This window comes from Phocoena sinus, chromosome 20 (assembly GCF_008692025.1).
Source record: "Phocoena sinus isolate mPhoSin1 chromosome 20, mPhoSin1.pri, whole genome shotgun sequence".
NCBI classification, from domain to species: Eukaryota; Metazoa; Chordata; class Mammalia; order Artiodactyla; family Phocoenidae; genus Phocoena; species Phocoena sinus.
In genome coordinates, this window is record NC_045782.1 from 44,716,348 (window position 1) to 44,735,632 (window position 19,285).

General features: G+C 44.3%; 2 protein-coding genes and 1 pseudogene across 10 annotated transcripts in view; 1 reads left to right on the forward strand and 2 right to left on the reverse strand.

The window, feature by feature from the left end:
- The window catches only part of PECAM1 (platelet and endothelial cell adhesion molecule 1), a 101,746-nt gene that overhangs the window by 72,154 nt on the left and 10,307 nt on the right, over window positions 1-19,285 (reverse strand). For both annotated transcript variants that reach the window (XM_032616024.1, XM_032616021.1), the window contains one exon: window positions 17,338-17,423. Coding sequence is in view for 1 of the 2 variants with exons in the window: in XM_032616021.1 (XP_032471912.1) it covers window positions 17,338-17,373 (36 nt within the window). In the remaining variant the exon portion in view is untranslated. The remainder of the gene's footprint in view (window positions 1-17,337; window positions 17,424-19,285) is intronic.
- Window positions 13,076-13,636, reverse strand: LOC116745362 (annotated as a pseudogene).
- The window catches only part of MILR1 (mast cell immunoglobulin like receptor 1), a 31,086-nt gene continuing 28,934 nt past the window's right edge, over window positions 17,134-19,285 (forward strand). For 2 of the 8 annotated variants that reach the window (XM_032616035.1, XM_032616036.1), the window contains exon 1: window positions 17,137-17,459. In XM_032616035.1, the coding sequence (XP_032471926.1) occupies window positions 17,372-17,459 (88 nt within the window). In that variant the 5' untranslated portion in view covers window positions 17,137-17,371. Of the gene's footprint in view, window positions 17,460-19,285 lie in introns of all 8 variants that reach the window. The other 6 variants (XM_032616034.1, XM_032616037.1, XM_032616033.1 and 3 more) reach the window with 5 other exon arrangements.

Here is a 19,285-nt window from a genome sequence, read left to right on the forward strand (position 1 = left end):
AAAAGCCAATGCCATGAGTCTGAGCAGTGTTCCTGCTGATTGCTGGGGTTGAAGACAAAGGAAATGGAAAGAAGACAGTTGTCCTCATCACAAAGGTCATTAAGTGGCCTCAGTTGCTTGTGGGCTGGGCTGGGATCACCATTCCGACTCGATGCTAAGAAGAGCCATGAAGTTGTTCATGAAGCTTGTGCATCACCCGTCAGACAGTGCGAAAAGGCATCTGTGTCCCTGTTGTGGAAACCTGAGTGGATCTGTCTGACCAACTGAACAGGAACCGAGAAAACAAGAAGGAAAGCAAAATGCAGCCCAAGTGCTCAGTCTTCATCTCAGGGGGATGGGGTGCCAGCTGGGGGTGGCAGAATGACCAGAGTCCCCGGCGAATCACAGAGAATTCTAAACAGCTACCTGAGGAAGAAAGGGGCCCATCTGGGAGCAAGGGCCACAGTGGGAGGCTGACTGGCTGATTTGGGAGGGGTGGTGGGGACTTGACTTTGAGGGAGAAACTAGGTACAGAAGAATTGCAGCCGGTTTTTCTCTGGGCAATGAGATATAATTCTCCCCCAAAACCCCCTTGAGACAACCTTCAGTGAAGGGTTTTGAAGCATTGTTCTCAAGAGATTTGGAGAGGGGTTTCTGCTAAAATTTACTGAGGACTTACGACTTCTCATGGATTGTCTCATTTAATCCTGTGGATTAGATGCTAGAATTATCCTCATTGTACAGGAGAGAAAAGAGAATCTCGGAAAGGTCAGTACACTTGCTCACAATCCCACAGCTGATTTAAGTCCGTTGTAACGCTGGCTGCCTGACTCCAGGCCTGAGCCCTGAATCCCTTGCATGGTGCCTCTGGAAGAAAAACATTTCAGGGCTTCTTGAAATACCCCACAACAGGAAAATCTTTGGCTTAGAACAAAGACTGAAGGGGTCAAACTCTAAAAAAGTTGAAACACACTGAATATGAAATATTTATTCACCCAGGTTATTTTAGGATGTAATCCTTCAATTTGTTCTATACAACTGTCTTAATGTTTCCTGTTTCTTTACAGCTTCATTACCTGATTAAACAAAATTAAAATAGATACCTCCAAATAAAAAAGGCAGCCAAGTTGGAGTAGGAGAATATGCACAGGAAACGGTGCTTCTGGACAGACATGAGATTCATGTGATTTAGGACCAAGCCAGGAGCCTGTATAAACATTTCTAACTCTTGAGAATGTGAGAACACATGTGGGTCTCATATGGAGCCCTCACAGAGCTCAAGGATCTTCTTTTTTAAAAAATTTATTTAGTTATTTCGTTGCGCTGGGTCTCGGTTGTGGCTCTCGGGCTCCTTAGTTGTGGCATGCGAACTCTTAGTTACAGCACGCATGTGGGATCTAGTTCCCTGACCAGGGACTGAACCCGGGCCCCCTGCACTGGGAGCGCAGAGTCAACCACTGTGTCACCAGGGAAGTCCCTCAAGGATCTTCTTTAATTAGAGCTATCTAAAAACTGGAACAGCTGCCCAGAGAAATTTTAAAAGTATGTTCACGCAAAAAATCTGTACGTGAATGTTCACAGCAGCTTTGTCATTTCAGCTTTCCTGAAAAACTGGAATCAGTCCAGATGTCCTTCAATGAATGATTAAATAAACGATGGTACATGTACACCATGGAATATTCCTCAGCAATGAAAAGGAGCAAACTATTGATACATGCAGCAACTTGGATGAATCTCCAGGGCAAGAGGCTGAGCGAAAAAAACCAATCCCCCAAATGTGATCCTATTTACATAACATTTTTGAAATAACAAAAGTTTAGAAATGAAGGACAGATTAGCAGTTTCCAGAGGTTGGGGATGGGGACAGGGAAGGAAGTGGGCGTGGCTATAAAAGGGATGGGATCCTTGTGTCTTGGGAACTGTGTGTTGACTGTGGTGAGGGATACATAACTCTACAGAGGTGATAAAGCTGTTTAGAACTTTACACACAGAGATACAAGTGAGTACCAGTAAAACTGGGGAGATTAGATACTATGGGTGGGTTGTATCAATGTCAATGTACTGTGACATTATAATGTAACACTAAAATGTTACTACTGCAGAAACCTGGGTAACGTACAAGGGCTTTCTCTATTATTTATTACAAATGCATGCAAATCTACTATTATCTCAATAAAAATCGTTATTTAGGGACTTCCCTGGTGGTCCAGTGATTAAGGCTCTGTGCTTCCAGCGCAGGGGGAACAGGTTTGATCCCTGGTCGGGGGAACTAAGATTCTGCATGCCGTGTGGTATGGCCAAAAAAAAAAAAAAAGCGCTGTTAAAAAAAAATGGACTGGTTCCCTGTTCCTGGAGGATGCAAGCGCTGGTCAGATGCTCCCTGACTCAGATGTTGTTGGGGGGATTACTGGAGGGTGGCCCCTCCACTTCTCCTGAGGTTTTATAGGGAATGAGACCTTCAGGGCAGTGAGGAGGAAGCTAAGCATTGCACAAAAGTCCTCCATTTCTGCTGGTCCCAGGAGTACACACAGAGAATCAGAGAGAACTAGAAGGTCCTCCTTACAGAGGCTCATTCTCTTGTACCAAGAGGAAGAGGTGAGCTGAGCTGCTCTGAAGGTATTTTGCAGGGCTACCTCTGTCACCTTTTCCCTAAAGGCCAGGGCTCCCCTTGGGGTCCAGGGGTTCAGGCAGCTCTGCTGACAAAAATAAAACACGAATTTTCACACTGCTGCTTAGAATATGAATCTGGTAGAACCTTGGAAATCCTCTCCCAAATAAAAGAACCTTCTAGATGCAAAGAGAATAGGAATATTTTGAGACCTAGGAAAGATCTGGATGTTTGAGGAGGTAAAGGGGTTTTTGAATACTATCCTAGAGATGCACTGAAATGCACCAGCTCCTCCTAAATGAAGTGTTTCCCTCCCAGATAATTTCAAGACCAGTTCCATGTAGACGGTTATTCTTATTTATTTATTTACTTACTTATTTTGGCTGTGCTGGGTCTTAGTTGCAGCATGCAGGATCTAGTTCCCTGACCAGGGATTTGAAGCAGGGTCCCCTGCACTGGGAGCGTGGAGACTTACCCACTGGACCACCAGGGAAGTCCCTAGACAGTTATTCTTGATGGGCCCTCTTGAACAGTGAAATGGATAAATGTGAGGTGCCCTTAGCCCCCTCTTCCTCCCATAGGACGAGGCTGGGAGAGATATTCCTTAGGTCAACTTACAGAGAAGGTCCCTGAGGTTGGCCATGACCTGCCCGTGAAGCCAAAGTGGATCTGGTGCTGTCTCAGGACTTCCTGGCCAGGAAGCTTCCTTCATTGTCTCTGGGATCCCTGCTCACCACATGCTCTGTGTCCTTGTACCCAGGACCTAGCCCAGTACGTGTGATGTTAGGCCTAGGGTGCTCCAGCCCAGGCACGAGCCTTTTTTTGGGCCGTGCCCACGGCAGCATGCGGGATCTTAGTTCCCTGACCAGGGATTGAACCCGTGCCCGCTGCAGTGAAGCGCGGAGTCTTAACCACTGGACAGCGAGGTAAGAGCCCCAGGCACCAGCCTTTAACGAGCGGCCTGAGTGCTGGACCAACCGCAGCAGAGCCAGCTCTCAGCCAGGCCTCCAGCTGACAGCACCTGAAACCTCATGTGGATGTGCAAGTGACTGATGATGACACAGGTATGCAGTCTCCTCTGAATACCCCTCTCCCCTGCATCTGCTTCTCCCTTCCCCTGTATCCACATCTGCCCTCCATCTGCAAGTCTTACCCTCCAAGAACAGATTTCTCTTGGGGTCTCCACAAGTGGGTGGGCACAGGCCTGCCTGTAGTCACATCTGCCCTGCCCTCAAAGAAGGTTCTGCCCACACAAAGGCACTTTGAGTTTACTGCAACCTAACACAATACAGACTACCTGCGTCTGCCTGTATATCCATTTTTAAAATGCAGCTAGGAAAGCTGAAGGAAGGGGAAAAGCAGGGCCCCAGTTCAGCCCTGGAGGCTGCATTGTTCTCACACTGGCATTGTTTTCAGGCCCCCACCGATTACCCAGAAGGCCCCCAGGACCCCTGGGGAATCAAATGAGATTGTTTTTCCCAAGACTGAGCTCTTCAGGTGTGAGCTGCAGCTCTTGGACAACGGTGGTGACTGTGGCATTTCTGCAACAGGAAAGAGGAAGGAACTTCTGATCTGTGCAGCAAGGGCACCAACAATGTGCACCCCCAGCCAGCCCACAGCAAAGAGGAAAAGAGCTCCGTTTCCATAGTGATAAATCACCGGGAAGCCAGAGAGGGAGAGTCAGCAAGAGGATTTTTCCTTTCCTCTGGCTCCCTGCAAAAAAATCCCAGCTCCAGAGTCAGTTAGATGCCTGGCACCTCTCCAGGCTGAGCCTCCAGAACCACAGGTAGAGGAAGAAAGAGGAGGTGCCTGCTAGCTGGAAATCAACACTGAAAACCCTCTGCTGCTGAGAGTGGAAGGGAAGGGGTTTAGGCTCCTCTTAAAGGTGTACATCGGGCACAGGTGCCTGGGCGACCTGGCGGGCCCAGCACTACGTCACACCTGTGTGGCCACATGCCGACTATAAAACTCCTCCATGTATGTCACCCACATTATTCCATTTCATTATCTTACAGTAAGCCCTATAGGATTCTGGGTTCTGGTATGTGAGCCACACACATATGGGTATCATTAGCCTTTTTACAGCAGAAAAGCACGCCTGGTGAGGGAGAGAGATGGGCCGGAGACAGCTCACCAATCTAAGGTACTTGCTGCAAGTTGCTCCTGAAGGTCTTCAGGGCTCTCACCTGAGACTCTTTCCCTTACTAAAATTAGACTTTTTAATTTTTCCCAAGGAAAATTCCAGTTTTTGGGAAATGCTCTGAAATATTTGTCCCAGGCCTCATTGGTTACTCCTCATCGTGCCTCGTTCTCTTGCCTCTTACCTTTGCATATGCCATTCCCTCTGCTTGGAATGCCGTTCCCCAGTTCTTTGGCCAGCTAACCCCTGAGGGGAGATGCCTGGGAAAGCTTCCCCATGGTTCAAACACCTCGCTTTCTGGGCTTGCACAGAATTTACCACGTCATTACGTGAGGCAGCACAGAGCAGTGGTAAGAAAAGGCTCTTCTAGGTCCAGATGAGCTGTGTGACCTTGGGGGACTTAACCTCTCTGAGCCTCCACTTCCTCACAGGGAGAATGACAGTCATTCTCATAGGGAGAATGACAGTATCTGCCTTAGAGCGTTTGTGAGGATTAGATGTTAACACACACGGAGCACTTAGCAAATGCTGGCACACAGCTAGTGCTCAGTAAACACAGGCTGTTAAAGCATTACCTGTCTTAAAGCAGGGGCCATCTTTCGTGCAGACTCTCAGTTGGAGATGCTGTAGGCCTCACTGGGTCTCCAGTAGTATGTGTCAGATGAACTCTGAATTCACGGAAGGCTGTTTTCAGCTACACACACCAGGCACAGTGTAAGGCTCCTTGACACGTAATATTTCATTTAGTTAAGTCACTCCAAGACTGGGCCCAGGTAGCCAAGGACCAGCATTCGACCAGTGTAGCGTGCAGTGTCCTTGAATGGCTCCTCAGATCACCTGAACTTATAGATGTTCAGTTAAATTTGAATTTCAAATAAGCAACAAATAATCTTTTTAGTATAAGTGTATCCCAAATACTGCATGGGGGCATACTTACACTAAAAAAATGTTTGTTGGCTACCTGACATTCAAATTTAACTGGGCATCCTCCTGCCCTGCCCTGGCTGGGCCTGGAAAGGCCCCCCTCTGAGGGCCGGCGGCTCTCAGACTTCACCACAGGCGGTTTACCCAAGTGGTCGGTAAACACGGAGAGATTCGAATAATCCACATAACTGCACCCCAGAGACCTGTTTTCTGGGTCTCACAGAACTTACCACACCATACTGTGAGGTGTGTGACAAAAGACAAGCCAAACCCCATATGGGGTGGCCAGTCTTCTCTGTGGTTTCACATTCAGGAAAAATGAAACCAAACTCTTCATGCAAATACTTAGAGTTTAAACTAAATTGTGTAACAGCTGAAGCCTCTCTCTGCAGCTACTAGGCAGTTTTTTAATCACCCTGGAGCCCTCTTCCAAGCCCTGGACCAAATAGAAACAACAAAGCTTTTTGCAGCAAAACAAAACAGCAACAAAAACAAACAAACAAAACAAACAACCCCCCCCACCCCCACCCCAGTCTTCCTCAAATCTATAAAAGCAAAATGCAAACCAGTAGCTACCTGGGACTTGGGGAGGGATTAGGGATTGATGGCAAATGGGCAAGAGGGAACTTCTGGGTGATGGAAATGCTCTAGAACCAGATTGTGGTGATGGTTGCACAACTCTATATATTTACGAAGAGTTTTGAAATTTAGCAAATAAAAATATAGGCTGTTCAGTTAAATTTGAATTTCAAAAAAGCAACAAATAATCTTTTTAGTATAAGTGTATCCCAAATATTCCTATGGGGGCATACTTACACTAAAAAAATGTTTGTTGTCTACCTGAAATTCAAATTTAACTGGGCATCCTAGCAGTTATGATCGCCAGATCCTAACTAAAAGTCTTTGAAGTATACAGTTATAATGCATGAATTTTATGGCATGTAAGTTACGCTTAGCTACTAAATTTAACACAGTGCCTAGAATAATGTTGGCGCTTAAAGAAAAGTACAGTTTTTCCTTCTGGATACCCTCTCCATTCCCTCCCCACTCTCACCCCTGGCAAAAAAAACCAAACACACACATACAAAACCCCAAAAAACCAGCCCAGGAACCCATAGAGATCGCCAGTATAGGAAATCTGAACAGTCACTACAGCTTTGTTCTCCTGGGGCTTGGGGCCTGAAAGAGGACAAGACCTCAGGGCAAGAAACACCGTAGGGCAAACCAGGGAGTTTGGAGTTTGGAGCAGGCCTCCACTTGCTGGGAGCTCCAAACACTAAAGTCACCCCCACCTAAAGTCATTCCTTGCTAATTGCTACCCAGCAATTCAACTCTCATCAGCTGGGTGGGCACTGAATGCCCTGCACAGGCTGGGTGGGTGAGGTGGGGGGCAATGAGTACGACACTTCCCTGCTCTCAAGGAGGTCACCATCTAAAGAACGTAAGCCTAGTATGCACCTACCTGCCAACACACACACACACAACACACACTAATACCATTAAAAGCAAAGAGAACAATTCCTCTTCTCTCCCTCTTATGGGACAGAATTTTTTTCACCTCCTCCGATAAAATTAATTTTCCTATATCTATGGGGTTTGTCTACAGAATTGCATTTTGCGATCTGGTAAGAGCCTGTTCCCTTTTTAGAACTGGCGCATTTGCACCTGTCCCTAGTACAGACGAAGCCACCTGCTGGTAGGTCTGGCTGTAAGCAATCCGGGTACCAAATTCTGACCAAATGTCAAAATTACAGTAATTTGTTCTTCAGATTCACCTCATCTGAGATCTGCAAACTGACTCTTTTCTGAATTAAAAGGACTCATCAACATTCCACTCTGTGCTCTTTACTTCTGTGGTACCGTTTCAGTACCGAGGATTTCACGAAAACTGGCCCCCAAAAGTGGATGCTTCCATAATGATTTGTAAAGCTGTAAAACTAAAAATCCCCTTACTTAGCTCACCAACAGTATAAACAAGGTGATTTGGGGCATTTCAAGCAGGGAAGAGAAGCACTTGTGAGCATCGTAACTGTCAGCCCAGAGGTAAACCCAGGCCAACAGTGCTCAGCTTGTGCATTCCGGGGTGAGCGATGGGTAGGTCAGTGAAAGAATCCAAGTGGCTGTCTGAAGATACGGTGGCACATGCTGAATTAAATGCCGATGATAGTAACTGGTGTTTGTTGTAGTGCGACATGTGATTTACATGCACTGTGGCTCAGTCCCGTGAGCTCGGTACAGCTACAGTCATTGCCCACAGGGCCAGGCTGGCCCCAGGGCCCTTGCTTCTACCACCCAGTTCAAGTTCCTCCAGCTTTTGGCTGGAGTTATATCAACCCAGCAAGGCCGTCCCTTTGTCTGTTAAGAACTTCAATTGATCAAATACATATATACATAAATACAAAACAGAAAAACCTTTAACTACTTAGTAAATGCTATTACTATATGGGTAAAATCTTCCCAGTAATGAGATTTAGGACAGAGAAGTAATGGAGGAGTTGTCGTTGGAGAAAAGGTAGGAATCCCAGCCTGCTCAGGAATATGGAAAATTCCAAAGTAGCAGACAACATTTTGCACTTCTGGTAATCAGAGTATCAGTGGCGAATTTTTATAGGACTGAGAGAAAATAACTTGCCCCAAGTGCCCGTTTTACATGCATTTGACAGTATTTTTCATCTAATGATTAAATTCCTTTAATAAGTACTTCATTTCATTTACTCCCATTGGCTTGAACTAATAGGGTATTACTGAAGGGGGCTTTAACTTTTTTCTTTTTCAAGTGACTTAAAAGAAAAGCAAGCAACAACAATAATAAGTCTTTACGGGCAGAAACAGTTAATGGGTGTGCCCAGTCCTTCCATGGCCCATTTGAAATTACAGAAATTTTACAATGGCACCATCTAATGGAATATCAGGTTAGACACACAAAAAAATCATTTTTTTTTTACCTTTAAATTTGTACCAATCACTTCTAACACTTCTTTATCAGCTTTGGACACCCTCATTGCTTATTTCACCCTTGGTTATTATTTCTAGTAGAAACACAGCACTGATGTAAAACTACTGTATAAAATATATAGCATAAAAATGCTACATAAGGGGCTTCCCTGGTGGCGCAGTGGTTGAGAATCTGCCTGCCAATGCAGCTGACATGGATTCGAGCCCCGGTCTGGGAAGATCCCACATGCCGCGGAGCAACTGGGCCCGTGAGCCACAATTACTGAGCCTGCGCGTCTGGAGCCTGTGCTCCGCAACAAGAGAGGCCGCGATAGTGAGAGGCCCGCGCACCGCAATGAAGAGTGGCCCCCGCTTGCCACAACTAGAGAAAGCCCTCGCACAGAAGCGAAGACCCAACACAGCCATAAACAAACAAATAAATAAATAAATAAGAATCCGCCTTCTAATGAATGGGATGCGCGTTCCATCCCTGGTCAGGGAACTAGATCCCACATGCGTGCCACAACTAAGAGTTCGCATGCCACAACTAAGACCCAGTACGACCAAAATAAAGAAAAAAATTTTTTAAATGCTATATAAAAGGTATTTAAAATAAAACTTCCTCGTTCCTTTCTCCAGACAGAGTGCTCTATGCATATACAAATAAGTGAATGAATGAATGAATGAATGAACATATAAACATGTTTAGGACTTCCCTGGTGGCGCAGTGGTTAAGAATCCACCTGCCAACGTAGGGGACACAGGTTCAAGCCCTGGTCCAGGAAGATCCCACATGCCGCGGAGCAACTAAGCCCGTGCGCCACAACTACTGAGCCTGTGCTCTAGAGCCCGCGAGCCACAGCTACTGAGCCCACGCACCACAACTACTGAAGCCCATGCACCTAGAACCCGTGCTCCGCAACAAGAGAAGCCACTGCAATGAGAAGCCCGTGCACTGCAAGGAACAGTAGACCCCGCTTGCTACAACTAGAGAAGCCCGCGCAGAGCAACGAAGACCCAATGTAGCCCCCCCAAAATAAATAAATATTAAAAAAAAATGTTTAGATATATATTATAAATAGATGGGATACCTTATATATTTTCTGCAACGTGATTTTTTTTTAACCTTTTGCGCATCATGCATATATTTTCATTTAAATACACAGAGAACTACCTCTGTTTTTAAAAAATGGCTCCAAAATATCTTGTATGGGATTTCTTTACAGGGTAATAAAAATGTTCTAAAATTAGATCGTGGCTATGGTTGCACCTCTTCGTGAATATACTAAAAACCACTGAACTCTATACTTTAAATTTTATGGTATGTGAATTACATCACACAAAAAAGCTGTTTCACAAAAGAACAGAATGTCAAAAATATCCTACAATTTAAACAACCTGTTCCCAATTGATAGGCATTTAGGTGTTTGTAATTTTTCATGATTACAGGCAAAACTGCATGGATGCCCCTGGGCGCCTACCTTTGCACACTTGTAGCTCTAGACGGAAGATTCTAGGTCTACACATCACAGCTCTGGATGCGAATGCAGAAATTCTGATGTTAGCTGGTGTTGTAAAAGCCGCTGCAAAATTCTTCCAAGTATATAAGGGGTCAAACACACGCTAAAGTGAATTTTCTGTTGAGGGTGGGCCTGTGATCCCCTCACTGATCATGTAGGGGAGGAGGGCGACGTGTTTAGTCTTCTAACGACAATCTCCCATAGCTCAGTGTGGCTAGGCCTCTACGCTGGAGACCTAGCTCTGTTCCTGAATGGTTTTTCCATCTGTGAAACAGAACAACCCATAGGGTTATTATGAAGATGGAGTGAGTTGGCCCATCTGATGGGCTGACCCCTGGCCAGGAGATGTTCAGCAAGTGCTAGATCCTTCCCGTTGGTCCTTGAAACACTCTAGATGAGAGCACAGCAAGCTCCAAGAGGTAGAAAAGGCCCTGGTGAATCTATTCATATATGGTGTTGTTCCTGAGTGGTGACCCCCACAATTGGGCGGTCACCAGCCCAGTCCAGGAATGGACACCAAAGCTCACTATTCACAGATGTGGGCAGGTAGAGCAAGTCCCAAGAAGAATCAGGACAAGGAGGGTGAGGCTGGCAACTGGCCTGTGAACTGACTGGATCTTCCTAGAATCCTCAGCACCCCCTTTCCCTGAGAGGGGGTAGGGGGTCAGTTGACATCACTCCAGAGCCCAGGGATGGAGACCCCTCCTCAGCAGCAGCCCAGCCATCTTGATGCAGGAAAACTGGAGAACAAGTGGAGTCCCTGCCAGCCCTAACCCCTACGATGAATCACAAAGCTGCCTTCTTATAAGGATACCAGCATGACTTCATCTTAACTAATTACGTCTGCAAAGACCTCACTTTCAAATAAGCTCACATTCTAAGGTTCTGGGTGGGTATGAAGTCTAGGGGTCACTATTCAACCAAGTACAGAATCTGTGGGAACAAATCAGAAGTGAAATGAATAGTGAACTGCAGCCCAGAACATCTTCTGCTCAAATCAGAACAGCCCAGAATGTCTTTTTACACTGTACAAGAAGCAGTACAAAATAAAGCAAATGATTTCTATTTCTGGAATGAAAACCAATTTAACTATTCTAACAAAAAATATGAATAGAACTCAGAAGTTGTGCTGCGGGGGCTTCCCTGGTGGCGCAGTGGTTAAGAATCCACCTGCCAATGCAAGGGACACGGGTTCGAGCCCTGGTCCAGGAAGATCCCACATACCGCAGAGCAACTAAACCCATGTGCCACAACTACTGAGCCTGCGCTCTAGAGCCCGCGAGCCACAGCTACTGAGCCTGCGTGCCACAGCTACTGAAGCCGGTGCACCTAGAGCCTGTGCTCTGCAGCAAGAGAAGCCACCACAGTGAGAAGCCCACGCACTGCAATGAAGAGTAGCCCCCGCTCGCCGCAACTGGAGAAAGCCCGCGTGCAGCAACGAAGACCCAATGCAGCCAAAAATAAATAAATAAAATAAATTTTTTTTAAAAGTTGTGCTGTGAACAAATGGGGCTCAGATGTAAAAAATTGAAAATGCTAAATATATTTCATCAGAATGGTAATCTTGTTCTGGCAAAGCTCATTGCTCTGATAAATTCTACAAACCCAGTGAGCAAAATAATGAAAAGAATACCTTAAATCTGTTTCATGTAGGTTTTTGAAATAATAAAAATTCTGGAAATGTAAAAATCAAAATTATATCTATAAAGCAAGTGAGAATATTCAGAAACTGCTATCAGAATTTTTAACACAATCTAGTGTATAGTTTTAAACAGTTAAGTATTTTTAGACATGAAATTAATGAATTTCAAAAAAGAATAAAAAAGCATGGGTGTATCACTGTGACCTAAATTAATGGTCCTACTTGTTGTAAAATGTAACTATTGAAATAAGAAAACAAAATTTGAAACTATTTCCCTAACATGTATTTTTAAATTAAAATGTAAAATTCAAGTCTTCAAAAATAGTCACTTGTTTTTGTTCATCTCTTAAAGGGGAAGGAACATGTGAAATACTATATCCAAATGTTACTGTCCATGCTTGAGAAATACGGTTTCCATGATGTTTCATGAAAACCTTACCGGGTTTTGTACAGAGTAGGAATACTAGAGCAGGGCAGAGAGGAAGTCTGGGAAATCTGGAGTTTCAGCCAAGATTTTAGAAGCTATTTCTAGACAAGTCCTGTCGGGCAGGCACCACTCCCCTCCTCTGGACTGGGTGGAGTGGCTCATCCTCCCTGGAGGACAGCTTGTCCAGAGATGCCTGAGTGGTCCTAGGCACATACCCCCCCAGGCCCGTGATCATGACTGAACAATGGAGGGGAGGGGTAAAAACCCAGCTCCCTGGCCACAAGATGGACCAAACCCCATGGCACAACTCACATCCCACATCACTCCATGGGAGCAGACAGTGCGTCAAGTTCAGCTGAACCCTCATCTTTGCTTAGTTGCTTCCCGTGTCCTGTTCTACATGCCAGTGCCCTTCCCTTCTCCTTCAATCACTCCCTTGGTAAATCACATGCTCAAGAATTCCACCTCAGGCTCTGTTGCTCAGGAACCCGTCCTCAGACAGGTGGTGTCGAACCCTCTATAGTCACCTCTGAGTGATGTAATTAAAGATGTGAATCATGTCAATCTTAAAAGTATTTTCCTGACAAACTTAAAAAAAAATTTTCATACTCAAAAAAGCTTCTTTTTTTGTAATTTTAATTTATTTTTGGCTGCTTTGGGTCTTCGTTGCTACGCTCAGGCTTTCTCTAGTTGCGGCCAGAGGGGACTACTCTTCGTTGCGGTGCGCAGGCTTCTCATTGCGGTGGCTTCTCTTCTTGTGGAGCATGAAGCTGTAGGCACGCGGGCTCAGTAGTTGTGGCACACGGGCTTAGTTGCTCCGCGGCATCTGGGATCTTCCAGATCAGGGATCGAACCTGTGTCCCCTGCATTGGCAGGTGGATTCTTAACCACTGAGCCACCAGGGAAGTCCCAAAGCTTCATTTTTAAAATTTAGCTTTCTGACTCCATGCTTGTGCTTTCAACACTTTCACAATGATTTTCCGCTCCTCAATGAGGAAAGCGCGCTTGATCCTGTCACGGACACATTTAGCACACATGGAACCACCACAGGCCCGGCTGACATGTTTTTTTGTTTTAGACAACCTCATAAGAACTTTAGGTCTCATGGCACGAACTCCTCGAAGTCAGCCTGGGCACACCACATGCGAATTTTGGTGCTTTCTCAAGCTTCTTGGTATAAAGGTAAACAACTCTGTTACCAGGGGTTCGGGACAGCCTGGTTTTGTTAGAGGCTGTATCATGGAACAGCCTATGACGGCATGTCAAATGCTGGATCATCCTGAATGCCTCTAAATACCATCCCTGGAAGAGGAAGAAGCCTGACAAACTTTTAATTTACCTTCTTTCATCAAATAAACATCAGAGAGAATTAAGTAATATATCTCAAGACTTGGGAACTGAGACAATGAAAACTGGAAGGCCATTGGACCTTATGGAGAACTTGCAGTGCTACAGCCGCAGTCTGGAAACTATGAAGCCTGTTCATTTTAACGGAAATGGTAAAATCTTTGGAAAAGGAAACATTTTAGGGAGTTTTATGCTTAATTAGGGATATTCTAACAGAAATTTTAATACTTTTATTTATTTATATTTTTAAATTAAAGTATAATTGGCTTGTAATATTATATTCTATAAGTGAGATAATATGGTATTTGTCTTTCTCTGTCTGACTTATTTCACTTAGCATAATACCCTCTAGGTCCATCCAGTTTGTCGCAAACAGCAGGATTTCATTCTTTTTTATGGCCAAGTAATATTCCATTGTGTATATACATCACATCTTCTTTACCCATTCAACTGTCTATGGACGGGTTAGGTTGTTTCTGTAGCTTGGTTGTTGTAATAATGCTGCAATGAATATAAGGGTGCCTATATCTTTTTGAATTATTATTTTGTTTTCTTCGGAAAAATACCCAGAAGTGGAATTGCTGAATTGTATGACAGTTCTATTTTAGTTTTTTGAGGACCCTCCATACTGTTTCCCATAGTGGCTGCAGCAATTTACATTCTCACCAACAGTACATGAGGGTTCCCTTTTCTCCACATCCTTGCCAACACTTGTTATTTGTTGTCCTTTTGATGATGGCCATTCTGACAGGTGTGAGGAGATATCTTATTGTGGTTTTGATTTTCATTTCCCTGATGATTAGTGACGTTGAACATCTTTTCATGTGGAATTTTTTAAATTATAAATCTATAGTTTTATTATCATGTGGAGATTTTAATACTTTCAGATTTACAAGGTTAGTTTGATAAATGAAAGAGAAGTGGAAGATGCTATAACAATGAAGAAATATGGCATGACTTCTTGTAACAAAACAAAATAAAGTATCAATTCCAAGAGAAAATATAATACTTTAAAATAAATTATATAAAAATACATTTATTATTTGAGGGCAAAAGTGAAAATGAATTCTAAAGTCATTTAAATTTATAGAATCCTGACACTACTAAATGGCATTTGTAAAGTTCTGTGGAAGGATAAGTGAAATTAAACCAATGGATTAAATGATTTTTTGTGATTTAGAAATATAAGATAACAGAAATTTTGGATATAGAAAAATTTCAAACAACATTATAAGGGCTGGAATACTTAAAAATTTTATCATTGTTTTTGTTCATCAGGAGTTGAGGATTCAACACCAGGAACAACCGGTGTGAAGAGAAATTCTCAATTTATCGAGATTACACATTATCCAATGGCCACCAGTTTCAAGGAATTCACTGGAAAAATTCAAGGCAGTTCCCCATGTCCAATCATCCTGGAACGTGAGCCCTGTTTCAAAACACCATACCAACTATTTCTAAAAATCAACAAAATTTTGGAAATTATTAGAATAATTTATTAAAGATTTGCTCAAAAACTTATATCACTTGTTGAGTAGTTTTATAACATCTTAGTTTATTTAGAGATAAACCAGGGGTGGTGGAATATATTTTTAAATATCTGATCCATGCATTGACATATATATTACTCTACTGGTTGTGACATTTTTAATAATATCTCTGCACACTTCATAGAGGTTTCATAAGGATTAAATGAGATTATCAGTGTAAAGCTCTTAGACAACAGAAAGCCTAACCTTACCGTTTGTTTGACTATATTTCTTGTTATCAAGCTTATCAATATGGTGAATTATTGTGGACCATAACAATGTGGATTTGCCATGATTTGGGCCTTAAGGAATGTGCCAGGTCCATGGATGAACTTTGTCTTTTTCCACTTGAGACTTCATAGCTGATTTGTTGTGTAATCTTTGACAGACTATGATCCTTTTCCGGGGCCTTGCTAAGGTACTCCTAGCAACGTTTACTAACAGCTCTAAGTAGCACTTCTTCTGGTTTCCTTTGCTGTCTTTGTATCCAAGCTGTGGTCTGCAGGCTTCCTGTGCCAGCTGAAAGTTCCACACACAGAAATGCCCCAGACACGTCAGCTTTTCTAAAGACCCCCCATCTTCTGGGCATGACAGTTCTCGGTAACCCAGCTCCACCCTCTGCTCAGGCCAGGATGGATGAGATACTCCTGGGAAATGTCAAAAACGAAACCTCTGATTCCCTTTAGCAGAAATTCTGGTGTTAAGGGTCATCCCACCAGAGATTAAACTTGCGGGGTTCTTTAGTGAAAGAAATTGCCACCAATATCACCGTATGAAGTCACCGTCAAGCACTGAGTGCCATCTTTGTTAGAAGAGTGGGTGCCTGAGAAGTAACTTTTACTGTCAGAAAGAAATAAAGGCCTTTTATGAACTGAAGGCTAAATAAGATGATTTGCTTCCAGACAGTGGCAGCCAGACAGGGAGGAAGTGGGGGTGAAGGCCGCAGGTCCTGGCTCTGCTCAGACCCCCAGTAGTGGCCAGGTGTGAGGTTGGGAATGACTGACCACCACGGGCTGGACCTGGGGAGCCCGAGAAAGGAGCACTAGGAGTGAGTTAATACTGGAGGTTGGATGATCTGAAAGAACCTGCACCTCTGTGTCCCCCACAGAGAGGGCAACTGTCCACAGGAATGCAACATACCTACAGGGCCAACCCTCAGTGGCAACAAGAATCAGTAACCCGGGATTCCCTGGTGGTCTAGTGGTTAGGACTCCTCACTTTCACTGTGGAGGGCCGGGTTTAATCCCTGGTCAGGGGAACAAAGATCCCACAAGCCGTGCAGAGAGGTCAAAAAATTTAAAAACAATAATTAAAAAAAAAGAAAAGAACCAGTAACCCAAGTGGCCCAGCCTGATCACAGCTCCCACTACTCGGGAACCCCTCACCCCTTCCCACTCCCCACTTCAGGCTGGCGACAGCAAAAACATGCATCCACCTCTGCATCCACTTCGCAGAGTCAGGAGAATTCTGGACTGCAGAGAAGTGAATCACTAGTTACTTCAGGGTTGTGATTTAGAGACCCTGAGACCACTTGGGCCTTTGTGAAAATTCAGAGTCCCAGGTTTCATCCCCAGTAAGCCTGGAGTGGGGCCTAGAAGCCAGCATTTAACACAATCAGGCATTTCTGCTGCCATGTTTCCGTGTCTCTCTACACAGTCAGTATTGCTTCCCAAGACTAAACCAAACTTCCACTAAATTCCTTTGGACACAGGCCATATCTAGAAAGAGACGATTGGGTGGGTTTGCATAAAGACAATACTTTTTCTTTTTCCCACTGTCCAGCTTCCCTGCCAGCCTGAATTAGAGGCAACCTGTCACATCTCTCTCTGCCTACAAGAGCTCACAGAGGAGCACAGGGTCACATCAACCAGTCATCTTATGTCAGCCTTGTCCATGCAACTCCCATTTCTTTAATTTGGTCAAAAAGGAGGAAGTTCTTGGGCTTCCCTGGTGGCGCAGTGGTTGAGAGTCCCCCTGCCGATGCAGGGGACGCGGGTTCGTGCCTCGGTCCGGGAAGATCCCACATGCTGCAGAGCGGCTGGGCCCGTAAGCCATGGCCACTGAGCCTGCGCGTCTGGAGCCTGTGCTCCGCGACGGGAGAGGCCACAACAGTGACAGGCTCGCGTACCAAAAAAAAAAAAAAAAAAAAAAGGAGGAAGTTCTCTATGTGACTCACCAAGCCTCCTTTGCCCTCCTCCCCGATTTCATTTAGGAGAACGTGGGGGCCATTTGAACAGACTGTTCTTTGGGGGCATTTTTCCTGCTGTCAAGTATAAGGCTCACTTACCATTTTGAAGCTTGAATCTCCAAACCAAAACAACATGTGGAAAAAGAGTTTTCTTATGTTCCTTTTCTCTCTTTCAGTTCAGAAGGCTGCACTGGATTGTGAAAGAATGAGAAAAACAAATGGTAAGTTTCATTTACTTCTCTCTTGTACTAAAGCTGTTTTCACCAAAACCGTGAGACTGTCAGCTTTAAATCATGCGCGTTCATGAACAGGTTTTTCGGTGCTTTCTGATGAACAGCCAAAGGGAGAGTCGTTTCTATGACCTACTGTTTAAAATGAAGTGATTTTAGCAAGGGAGTTGGAGAATCTTTCCTGAGACTCAGAGACAAAATATTGAGATTTTTTTTTTTTACAACGTAATGGTTCCTTCTTTCTCTGTTGTTGTTTTTTAATTAGAAAAATCAACACATAATTGTTGTAAAATAAGTCAAGCAACACTAAAAATATATCCTGGGAGGCAGTTTATCACCATAGAGCTAGGCTGTCGTGGTTCTAACCCTGGTTCTACCGTTATCCAGCTGGCAGCCCGCACGCACGAGGAAACCACTTAAAGCTTAATTTCTATCCTCTGTGAAGTGGGGAAAATAAAAGCACTTCCCTGGGAGGGTTGTTGTGGGAACTGAGACAAGCCATGTGCCTCAGCACAGAGCAGAGTGTATGAGGAACCATCAACAAATGCTAGCTCAGGTCGTTGTTGTTACTATACTATAAAATGTGAAAGTTCTGTTATATCCCCTCAATCCCTCTCCCCTCTCCACTTCCAGAAGCAATCACTATTAACAGTCCTTTTTGTTTCAATATCATAGTAAACAAACTCTTCTGTGACCTGTCCTTTTTAAAATTAACAATATATCCCAGACATCTTTCTAAGAGGAACATTTAGATTTAGTTCCTTTCTTTTCAACAGCTGCATGGCAATTCATAATAGGACTCAGCCATAATTCATTTTTTAAAAATAATTTTTAATATCTTTTAAAGTAATTAATTAATTAGGTTGTGCCAGGTCTTGGTTGCAGCTTGCGGGCTCCTCAGTTGTGGCACGCGAACTGTTACTTGCGGCATGCATGTGATCTAGTTCCCTGAGCAGGGATCGAACCCAGACGCCCTGCACTGGGAGTGCGGAGTCTTAGCCACTGTGCCATCAGGGAAGTCCCACGGCCTAATTCATTGAACCATCACCCCCTTACTGGTTGTTCCATTTTTTTTCTTTGTAATAGAAACAATACTGCAGTAAACATCACTGTATACAACATGCTTTGTGGACACATGAGTGTGTGAGAGTTCATGTAGGATAAAATCCTAGAAGTGAAATGGCTGGGTCCAAGGGCATGTCCATTTGAATTGTTACAGATACTGCTAAGTTGCCCTCCCCACACGCTGAACTGGTGCATGGTCACCAACACTGACCACGCACATGGGTAAGTGTGAGTTTCCCACCCTCTCAAACAGTGGATACAGTCAGTTTTTTAATGTGTCACTCTGATGAGTACAAAATAATATCTCCATGTTGTTTTTTTAAGAATTAATTAATTTATTTTTGGCTGTGTTGGGTCTTCGTTGCTGTGCGTGAGCTTTCTCTAGTTGCGGTGAGCGGGGGCTACTCTTCCTTGAGGTGTGTGGGCTTCTCATTGTCATGGCTTCTCTTGTGGAGCACGGGCTCTAGGGGTGTGGGCTTCAGTAGTTGTGGCACATGGGCTCAGTAGTTGCGGCTTGCAGGCTCTAGAGCGCAGACTCAGTAGTTGTGGTGCACGGGCTTAGTTGCTCCACAGCATGTGGGATAGTCCTGGGCCAGGGCTCGAACCCGTGTCCTTTGCACTGGCAGGCAGATTCTTAACCACTGCGCTACCAGGGAAGCCCTCCATGTTGTTTTAATTCGTGGTTGCCTCATCACTCATAAAGTTGAGCTTCTTTTTCATGTCTGTTGACTGTGAAAGCTCTAGTACACCCA